Consider the following 11,551-nt stretch of genomic DNA (forward strand, 5'->3'; position numbering starts at 1 on the left):
CATAAGTAACTCTAAATGTCAGTTACATTTCACGACTAATTTTACAACCTAAGATAAAACTAGAGATTAAGCTAAAGGTTAAACTCTAGTTTGAATGAACAATAAACAAAAATGCTCTGTTTGAAAGGACACACTTAAATAGATATTTTTCTACTAGTTGTCACTAGCACGGAAATATAACCAAAAAAAATTTCCGATATTTGTTTCAAAGTTGATTAATTGAGAAAATTGCATAAACAAAAATGTACAAAGAACAATTAGTACTTTTGGTTAACCTCGTGAAATAAATACAAAAGAGTATTTTAGATAGAAGCACAGCAAATTTAAAAAATATAAAGATTTGCTCTAGAAAACATAACTTTTTGTTTTCCCAGCGCGTCGACAATGTTAATAATTTCTTCATCATCATCGTCGAGTTCCTCAAATATAAAATGTAAATCTTAAATTATTTTATCAAAACTCTTTATAATATTACAAAAAAGGTGGACAATTTGAAAAAGTTCGGATCCTACGTTTCATGTTAAACTGAAGTTTGAACTACCCCCATACCGCTGGTAACGTTTAAACTGTAGTATGTCGTTAAACGCCATCTATAAATCGTGATATCTGTAGTTCAAACTGATGTTTGAGGTTTAAACTAAACCTACTTAATTATTAAGAAATTTTATTTTTAGGGTAAGTCGGTGTAAAAGTTATTTAACCAGTAAGAGTAAGATACTACAATTATTAAAACTCATATTTTGAACAATAATTTGTATTTTTATTTATAAGGGGGCTCCGGGACTTGATACAAAAAATACGGGAGTGAGTAAATGACGTGAAAAGAATGCTGGGGCATGAAAAAATATTTCTCATACAATCTCTCGTTTCTGATTTATAGGCCTTTAAAATTTCTGAATCAAAAACTTTATTTGAGCATATTTTCCAAATTATACATTCTAATATGAATTTTTAATGGATGATTACGTATGTCCATGTAGGCCCAATGGTTATCAATCCGTAACTTTTACAGAGACAGCCTGTACAATCTATAGATAGCAAAAATTAATCTTAATCGATTTTTTTAACAAAAAGGTACTTTTTGTTTAACTCGATAAAATTTATGGTTTAGGTGATATGTAGATTTTTAGATCGTTGTACATGTCAAGAAAACTATTCGCTTCAAGACACATTCTGAAAAAAATTGAAATCATTTCCTTTTTTGTGTTTACCGATGTTTACCAAGTTTATAAGATATCCAAAAAAAATGTGGCTTTGAAAATGGACCTACCCGACCAACAAACAATCCACCTATTAAGAACAATGTTATTAAGATGATTTTTTATATCATTTAGAAAGTGGGGAGGGGCTCCATCGTGCATGAACCACATGACTCTATGAATGGAGGAACGATAAATATCACATAATGTGGGTAAGAAATCATGCTGAAGAAATTCTAAGTATTGCTGACCTCCTGTAAGTATTTTCAATAAACAGTTACAATTTATGATAATTTCCTTCAGAACGTTACTTAATTTAAAAATCTGCATATCTCATAAACTATAAATTTCATCGAGCTAATGAAGAGTACCTTTTTGTTAAAAAATCAATTGAAAAATTCATTTTTGTTATCTTTAGATTGTACCGGTTGTCCTTGTAAAAGTTACGCATTGTTAACCATTGGGCATGAGCCGCCTCTGACCTTTAGATAGTAGTGTCGAATTATTTATTCCTTCAAACATACTATATGGATATACGTAATCATCCATTAAAAATTCATAATGTTCGAATGTATAATTTAGAAAATATACTTAAATATAACTTCTGATTTCGCAACTTTAAAGACCTATAAATCAGAAACGAGGGGACGTATGAGAAATTTTTTTATGTCATAGCATTATTCTCGCTCCCGAATTTTTTGGATAATGTTCCGGAACACCCTGTATACATAACGCTCTCATTAGTTAAACCTGATCATAGTAATTTGAAAATAAAGTTCCAAAAAATATACCAGGATTTCATAACGTTTGATTTCTTAAAAACTGTTTATATGACATATATAAAATTTGGCATTGGACACGTTGTTTGAAATTTAAAAACAAATTCAAGGATACGACACATGTATATCTCATGCATTATTAAAGGTAGAAAAAAGACTAATTTTTTAAATAAATATAAAGATAAGCTTCGATCGCTATATCTGCCGAATTTCATACATGTTATGTGAACTTTTTTCGAGAAATTGCGATAATCCAATCTAGAAATTATCTAGTGAGACTACAAATATACTAGAGCTAATATTACATTTCTTGTGTGTATGTTACTAATTACATACTACCTTATGTATCAATCAATAACTCCTATTTTTATTAAATTTATAAATAGTGTAAAACGATAGGTACGCATACTCATATTTGATAATACAAATTATCAAAGGAATTATAAGATAAATATTTATTTTTCTGGTTAATACGAATTTTCTGCTGCATAAAAGATAGTTCAATGTTTATTTTATTAAACTTCACGAGGCAAAGTCTGTTTTGGTTCTGCGTTTTGGTAAAAATCGCATTCATTTAACGAGTAACTTTTATTTATGAACAATATCAGGTAAGAAAGGGACGTTAATTTTCAATCTAAATGAAATGGGCACGTTGAAATACTTGAAATAGTTTCTACTGACCGATTCACCAGTAACAGTATACAGGTTTCTGGATCAAAAATTATTTTATTTCTTAAACAGGGTGTTTCAACAAAGGTGTTCCCGCCTAGGATAGAAAACTGAAAAATATCTGGGGTTTGCTCAAAAAAAAATGTTTGTAACGCCATCCGTATTCCAGATTAAGAACGTTAAAGAAAAAACTTTACTATTTTGCCGCAACTACTGGCAACATTGTATTGAAATTTTATATGAATATGTTTTGGAAGCTGAGACATTCAATTTATTTTTATGTCTAAGTCTCATAGAGGGCGCTAGTTACACGATTCATACCAAGTGGTATTGAACATAACTTTTTCAATATTAGATTTATTAAGCAAAGTAAAGTTGAACATCATTTAATTTTACTCCAAACCGTCGTTCAATTCTTCAGGTGAATTTACCTCTGTAGTAAAAACTTTTTCTTTAAGATACGAACAAACTGTGTAATCCAAGGGATTAAAATCGTTTGACGACCGAGGAGGCCAATGAATCTGAGCACCTCTACCAATCCATCGATTCGGAAAATGGTTACTCAACCAATTACGACACCTTCTATTAAAGTGAGGTGGAGTTCTATCTTGCATAAAAAATAGAGATCTTCGCTCGTTCAGCATTAAATCCTCTAATATCTCAAATAAGTGATTGGTTAAAAAATCCAGGTACATATCACCATTTAAATTTCCAGGTAAGATGTGATAACCTATTAATTTTTTACCTAAAGTTGCTGTCCAAATATCAACTTTAAATGAGTGTTGGTAATGTGATACCCTTTTGACATGTGGATTTTAGTTGTCTTTGGCACAGAAACCCACTATTACATGACTGTGTTTGTTGTCGAATATGAGCAAACGGCAAATAGTTTTCTTACTATTCAAGTGATCATTCAAAATTGAAACTCTTGAACCATATGAGTTAACTATGGCTTCCACAATTCTTTGTACTTCCAGTGTTTTTATTTGTTGCAAGTGTAGAGACCTCCATGAGACGTAAAGAACGTACGGTCGTGGTTCGAGTTAATGTTTTTTTAACCACAAACAAATGTTCAGTAGCCACAGAAAGTTCACTTTTTCCTATTTTCTCCTCAAAATCATGAGCTAATCTGCAATTAATCGCTACAAACTAAATGATGCAATTTTCTGGAACTGTGTTACACTTTCAAATTAAAAAGTCAATAGTTGACCTGTACACGTAAATTGAGCTAGCATAAGTTTTTCATTTCATTGAGTTCTATTTACCTCTAAATCAGAATCAAAAAGCTCTTCATCTTTTGATAAAGGATCCTCAGAAGATTCACTATCTTCATCTTTCTGGTATCCCTCTATCTCCTCCTGTTGAAGAAGAGACTGATGATACGGCTGTTCTTGATAACGGTTAGATAAAAAAGAATCATCTTGAGGTTCCTCGGCTTCAGGTTCCTAAGAAATAAATATCACATAAAATTTCAGATACATGCATTATTTCAAAAATTTAATTATTTGTTAGGGACATTGATATTGCTTTCAAGTATTGCAATTAACATTGTAATGATATACGGACGGATCAAAAACATCAGACGGAACTAGAATAGGAGTGTACGGGCCCAGAACAAAACACTCAGAAATCCCGGGCAGCGCAACAAGCAGTTTTCAAGCAGAAATCTATAGAGGAACTATCGCAAACAGGCGATCATCATCGTGTCCGATAGTCAACCAGCCATTAGAGCACAAAGCTCCAATGTCATAAAATCAAAACTCGTTTGGAATTGCCTAGAAAAATTGAACGAGCTAGGCAAGAAAAATAAAATAACCTTGCAATGGATTCCGGGAGACACCAGAGCGAAGGGAAATGCAATAGCTGATAAGCTCGCTAAAGCGGGGGCAGACAAGCCCTTCATGGGATCCGAACCCTTCTGTGGTATCAGCTACAGAATAATGGAAAAAGCACTGGAAAAAAAGCTAGATAGGAGCAAAATCAATTATTGGGGCAACTTACAGGGGCTGAGACATGCAAAAACTTTTCTGGGAAACTATAACTAGAGTAGATCTGCTGAATGTATCAACCTAAGTAAGAACAATCCACGAATTCTAACAGGAGGAGTGTGAAACACTAAAGAACTCCAGAGTACTCCACTGAGAACTCTTGAAGTAGAAGACGAAGATCTCTGGCAATTAAAGCCATTCCACATTCTAGACTTTTTAAAAGGAGAGGGATTAATGGATCAGCTGTGGGTCGCAGTGTATACGAGACCCCAAATCTATATATACATAACATTATAAAGTGAAATATGAATCCACACTGCTACTCTCTTTTATATTTAGGGTTGTAAAGAAACCTTCTAGTGATAATCGATGCTCAAACTATACGGTTACAAGAACTGCTACTCCTCTTATCCTTCACAGCGAAATTAAAGTAGTGACAAAACATCTATTAGAGCTAACGTCAACTAGTGGGGATTTTCGAATCACTTTCTTAAAAACAGGAATTCAATTTTTCAAAAAAAAACAGAGGCATTACTTTCCTTTTTTTATCTTTTAATTTTTTTAGAAATTAATAATCGATCTTCCCGAACACAATAAAAATCTACTAAAACAGGTAATAGCACTACAACTTTCACCGGAGCAATGTATGTCATTTTAGAAATCCTTAAAGTGTCAAAAATATGTATATTTCCAAAATACCGATACTATAGTACAATAAATTTAATCCAACTGCGCAAATTGAAACCCTATGAAATAATACCGAGCAGACGGTCCAACCAATTAGTGGGAAAAAATGAAGATGGGTCATATTGAATAAACTCATAAGAATTCACTTTCGAAGACTGAAACTTTTTAGTGTACTTTAGTGTATAACACGTATAAGATTAAAGATAATGTAGTATTACAAAAATTTTACCTTAGTAGATGTTTCTTCAGTAATATTATCTAGCGAATTAGTTAAATTTTTGGCATTATAAAATGAAAAATTAAAATCAATATCTGTTTCTTTCTGTGCTTGGGCGATTTGCTCAGCCTGATCCATTATCCTTCTCACGGCATCTACTTTTTGTTTCATCATATGAGAAATGTTTTCGTGAATATTTTGTAGTAGTACTTCACCATCTTCAACTACGAGATTTGTTTCTTTAAAACTCTAAAAAAGTCCAACAATATTTTATTTTATATTTAAATTTAGAGTCTATTATAAAACTTAGTAAAATGTATAACAGACTACAAAATAAAATAAAGAGATCAGAGAAAAAATTACCTAAACTATCTTTCTATCTAACTTTTGGTTATGTATTTTAATTCAACATTTCGGAATCCTTCTTAGAGAACTATTTGGAACATTGCCCAACTCGAGGCAGTGCGTTTTACTGTTTCTTCAGAGAAAGAGTCTCGTTGAGTAGGATCAATGAAGGAAAGCTCGATTTCTGAAGTAGCTCTGGTTCGGAAAATCCTTTACTCTACAGGGCTGAGATTGTGGTGGTTTTTAGGAAGGCTTTCTTTTGGTGATGGACATAGAACAGGCGTGCAATAGTAAATTCAAGTGCCCAAAGTTATAATTTGTCATTGGTTTTCTTATACACATGTTGGTCTTTTCAATATTTCCATGTTACCTCTTTTGAATAATCATAGCGTGTAGCATCAGAAGTTTAAAAACAATCACGTTTAAATCCTTGCAAACTAGTGAATGGTTGTCAATTTTCTTGGTGCATTTATAAAGCTAAATTCAAATGCACAGTGTTTTACCACTAAAAAGGCTTCATCGATTCACCAAATTATTACCATCTACAAAAGTTTCTTCTTTCTCTTAATTTCACTCTCTTCTGTATAGCTAGAATATTTAACTTCCTCTTGAGTTCTTCTTGAACGCTGATATCCACTTCTTGTACCATATTTTCGATATTCTTCTTAGTGGTCTCCAAGAGTTTTGTTTCTGATTTTTTACTCATTTTGCTGATCTGTTTTCTGGTATTATTTCGACGTGATCTCTAAAACTTCGTGTTTATTCTCTAAACTATCTCACTACAATAACTAGTTCTACTCTATCGACTCATTCTATCTATGAGCTTCACTTCCTCAATTGTTCTCAATGACTCATTATTTTTTGTTATAGTTGATGTTTCGACTCTTGTTTCCGTTGCATGTGCGATAACAGAATATTTTGTAGATTCTTATCTTCTTCTGTGTACTAATCATATTGTTATTCAATTCAATTCCTCTTCAATACCCGCTGACCTTTGATGCTTTTACCCCTGTTGTTCTTCCGACGTTTTAATCTTGTCTTCAAGTCTCGTTGCTACAATTCTAGATTAAAGTTTTAACAATGAATTTTGTTTCTAAATTGTCGGAAACCCTCTTTCTTTTATATATATAAATATGGGCACGGAAGTGCTCAGCTTTTAGTCATACAGTATGACACCGGATATTATAATCTTCTGGAATAATTCCTTATTTAGTTTCTCTCTGCCATCCTTGATTAACTAATGGTATTATCAATATCAGACGTCTGTCTATTTTTCAATTTTGTTTATACTATTGTTTCAAATTCATCTTTTTCTTTTTTCAGTCATTTGCTGTTGTCTCTATCGGTGTGTTGTCATCGTCAGTAATGTTTTATGTGTTTTTTTGTAATCTCTTCAATTTACTTGCACTTTCTCCGTAACTTGTTTCTGTTACGTATCATGCCCCACATCTTCGTCTGACCACCATATAAGTACCAGTATTGCTTCTTACATACTCGTCTGGTTTCTATCGCTAATGTATTTTATATATGCTTTTTTCTTTTCTTATACTCCGTAATTTCAATCTAGTTTAATGATTTTGAAATGCACTATAGCTTTTGAACGTGTTTTTTATTCACCAACTCGGTATTTCCACGATTATGAACACCATAACGAACCGGCAAATACCCTCTTACCATTAGGCATTTATATACGTTTCAAATAAATTGATCTATTATCTTTATTCTTCAAGGTTCAGGTAATAATTTGTTATCAAAAAATCATTAGCAATATTGATATATTTGAGAGCTTCGATATAAGATAATTTAAATAGAAATTAAGCATCAAATTTTATTCAAAATACTCACATCTCTTACTCTATTTTGTCTTGTTACTAAATCTCCAAAATGCCATAATTCTCCTCCGAGCTTGGTTGCCCAATTTTTTACCCTGAAACCGACATATCCCGCTTGAAACAATTACAGATGCATGTTTCAAGTATTTATAAATAATTCAAATAGCTCTCGTTCACCATTGAAAATGTCAAACTAGATCAACTACCAAAAATGTGAGCGACAGAAATGTGGCTCAGAGTATATCAATAGAGTAAATTTATATTGCTCTTCATTCTACTCTACAAATAAAGAACAATCGTGTCGAAAGAAATGGGACAAAATTGATTCAATTTTTGTTATTATGTATATTAACATTTGGCAAAGGATTGTTTTCTCATGGTCCACTACTTGCTTTCATATATTTATATTTCTCTTTAATTACACTGCTCGACAAAAAACTTTTTTGTAGTAACATAAGAATGAATAGCATATTGTGATAAAATGGACCTATAAAAATGCACAAATATGAAAAAAATAATTGTAACACGTAAGGTTTTTGTGTTACATTCAATATGTATTAAAAAATAAATTTCACGTTTCTTAAATCGTATATATTGACAATATTTGTAGTTTACATCTAATAAATCTGCCTCACATCTATTAAGAACAATAACTTTACTAAAAATCACTTTAAATATCAATTAGCTCTACTTTTTCCTTTTATGAGGGTTTGCACTTTCTCTTTTTAAAAACCAATTAATCGCCCATCATGGCCAAATCCCATCGTCCTTGATACCGAATTTCCATTGTTCTAATATCTTGAAGGAACCTTTCACCGTGCTCATCCCTGACAGCTCCCAAATTTTCGGGAAAAAATGTCAGATAGGAATGGAGGAGATGAATTTTCAATGACATTCGAGCACCGAGCTTGTATACGTCTAGAAGTTCATCAACTAACTGTTGGTAGTTTGGATCCATATTGTTGCCCAAAAATCTCCTCTACACTAACAAATGCCTTCCATGCTCAGTTCTTGTGTGGTGAGGTTTTTTGCAAAATTGTCATCATCCAGCAATTGTCTCCAATAAAAGTACCAAAATATCTGAAATAGGCTTTTTTCACATTTTTTTAAAATGGCCTTGCTATTTCACCATAAATTCTCCACAAATATAACAAAATTTGTCAGAAATTTGCGGCGCGTTTTATTCGACATTGCACTATGAACAAAGAACCACTGAATAATACAGTTCAAGTATTAACCGCCCCTTTATAAAGCTATCTACCTACTTATGTAAACAGAGAAAATTAAGCTATTGAAAAGTGGTACTTGTTGGGGCTTAATAAATATTTTTTCTATTATTGGATGGGTATTTCCATTTTAAAAATAAAGGTCACGCCTGTGTTATTATAAATATATTACGATTGAGGGGGCAAGAAAAGTGAATTTTCATGGATTCAAAATTGTTCAAACTATTTCTTACCTACAATCATAGTTTATAATCTATATTCAAAGGAGAATTATTGAAATTTATACTATTTTGAAGATATTTTTTCGCAGGATAATGATATCCATATGCGATTTTCGCTAATCTGTTGATAATTAGGTCGTCTTCTTTTATAACCACTGATTTAAACGGCATACTTGTATTAATTTTTATATCCAATCCAATTAGTAGGATATACAGGCGTCGTAGCACTAATGGCAAGAACTAAAAAAAACCCTAGAAGAAACGAAACTTTCCAACAAAAAAAAATTAAGGAAAAGAAAAATAAATGGGACCAACATAAAAATAATAAAGTACCTACAGATAGAAGACCGCATACATTCTAAAAATAGAGCATGATGGAAGTGGAGTAGAAAAAGAGGAAAAAATTTTAAGAATATTTGAATAGAAAATGCTAGGAAGAATATTAGAGAATATTACAGAAAACAGAAAAATAATACACACGTGGAGAGAAAATGAAAATTGTAGATAGGAGAGAAAGTTTGGAAAAATCGATTAAGTAGAATTGACGATTTGTGCGTTTTTCCCACTCTCTTCCATCCTTTATTTGAGTAGACTGCAAGTTTTAATATCAAATATATACAATTTTTTTAAAAAATACGATGTTTATTTTTGTTGTACACCTCAATAAGGTTGAGGTTGAGAACAAATTCAATTTTTTAAATTTCTTGATGAAATTCTTGCCCTAGTGGCACATAAAACAGCAACATAAAACTAATTTATAGTCAATTATCTAGGTCACATGGGTCTAAAATTCTTATTGGTACACTTTACTACTTAATCAATTTATTAACTATTGTATCTGGAAAACAGTACGTGATTAACAAAATGTAATTACATATTCTTAAGAAGTTTCGTGATGTGTAAGTATACAAGAACAATTTAAGCTGATTTCTTTTCTTTTTTAATTTTTTGTCTTTTTATACAGCAAATAGAACAATTTATAACTAAGTACGAGTAATATAACTTTAGTTAGATTCTTCAGTACTCTGTTAGTAAGTATATTTGTCTCAAAAAATAATTATATAATAATAATATTGATAAATCTATATGATAAATTAATATTTGTATAGAAAAGTATTAAATTAATTGATAAGAATTTTTGTTAATACTATTATTTTCGAATATATTTCTACTCATTTATTATTTATGTAAATATGTAATAGCAGGATAACTTACAAATTTGACAATTCAGGATGTTGTTTTGCAGTATTCTCTCTATTTCTTTCAAGGACATTATCATCGCCACATCCCAATGAGCAATAACACAAAAACGCGACAATCTGTATGTATTTTTGACAAACCATATTTAAAAAAACTTACACTCAAAATTAAAAACTCGATTCAGGTGATTTGAAAATGTTCACATGACAGATCTGAACTATTTTCCGGTAAGTAGGGAAAATCGATTTCCACGTTTTCCACGCAAGCGCTTAACCGATAAAAATTGTCCACGTATCTGTAAATCTGCAGTCGTACAGACTGAATGGTATTTAAAAATAAACAGATAGATTAATGGCAATATTTTTTGTTATGTTTTTGCTAACTGCTTTATTTTATTTATTTTTTACAAATAAACTAATTTAATTAGTTTGGCTTCAAAATAATAATAGATAAAAATGGGTACTCTATATGGAATAAATATATTTTCAGTATACCAATACAAAGTTACTGAAATACTAGAAAATATAAGTTTATTTGTACAAGCTTCTCTGGGTTCCTTATCTAAACAAAACAGTATTCTCTAAATAGAAATTATTTGGGTGTTTCATAAATAATATCAGTTTCCAATGTTCACTTTGTTTATTCAATAATCGTACAAAAAAAAACCTTAAAATTTGATGTATGGCCCATCGTATTTGACGCTTATTTGCTGCGTAGAACTTGATACAGGATAGGTGCAGGACGCAAATTGTTATTCCCAATACTCCTTCTCTGATCAGCTATTCGTTATTCCGTTAAATGCTGCAATTTTGGGTACCTCTCAACGAAATCACGATGAATGGCGTATAGGTAGATGGTTATATAGGTCTCCATGTTGGTTGCGTAATGAATGAATTAAACTCACTAGTCCAGTTCAAGCACTTCCTAAGAAATTCGGCTTTCGTGGTCGTAGACACATTGATGTTGCCGTGAAAATAGCAAGAGCCGGTGGAACAGAGTTAGTGATGGATCCACTACCTAAATCCTGAACGGTACAAGAGGTTATGGTGGTACAATGCCCATTCACCCGTTTACTCCGTAAATTATACATCATGTTTTTTTTAATTTTAACCCTTCTGCCTGGGGATAGGAAAGATACGAAAATTGAAAAGGTGGCAAAGGGAGGCCAACATTATTATTATTATTCCT

The 11,551-nt window shown here is 31.6% G+C and overlaps 1 protein-coding gene and 1 long non-coding RNA gene across 5 annotated transcripts in view; one reads left to right on the forward strand and one right to left on the reverse strand.

Moving 5' to 3' along the window:
- LOC130442103 (voltage-dependent calcium channel subunit alpha-2/delta-3) overlaps positions 1-10,671 on the reverse strand; it is a 54,186-nt gene extending 43,515 nt beyond the window's left edge. For 3 of the 4 annotated variants that reach the window (XM_056776143.1, XM_056776141.1, XM_056776140.1), the window contains exons 1-4: positions 10,379-10,520; positions 7,730-7,811; positions 5,552-5,788; positions 3,913-4,092 (exon numbers count right to left, since the gene is read on the reverse strand). In XM_056776143.1, the coding sequence (XP_056632121.1) occupies positions 3,913-4,092; positions 5,552-5,788; positions 7,730-7,811; positions 10,379-10,506 (627 nt within the window). In that variant the 5' untranslated portion in view covers positions 10,507-10,520. Of the gene's footprint in view, positions 1-3,912; positions 4,093-5,551; positions 5,789-7,729; positions 7,812-10,378 lie in introns of all 4 variants that reach the window. The other variant, XM_056776142.1, reaches the window with a different exon arrangement.
- On the forward strand, positions 9,935-10,552 carry LOC130442105 (uncharacterized). The gene is made up of 3 exons (XR_008909668.1): positions 9,935-10,062; positions 10,128-10,194; positions 10,432-10,552. It is a non-coding gene; the product is annotated as an uncharacterized LOC130442105 (long non-coding RNA).
- Positions 10,672-11,551: the final 880 nt, after the last annotated feature.

Source organism: Diorhabda sublineata, chromosome 3 (assembly GCF_026230105.1).
Source record: "Diorhabda sublineata isolate icDioSubl1.1 chromosome 3, icDioSubl1.1, whole genome shotgun sequence".
NCBI lineage: Eukaryota > Metazoa > Arthropoda > Insecta > Coleoptera > Chrysomelidae > Diorhabda > Diorhabda sublineata.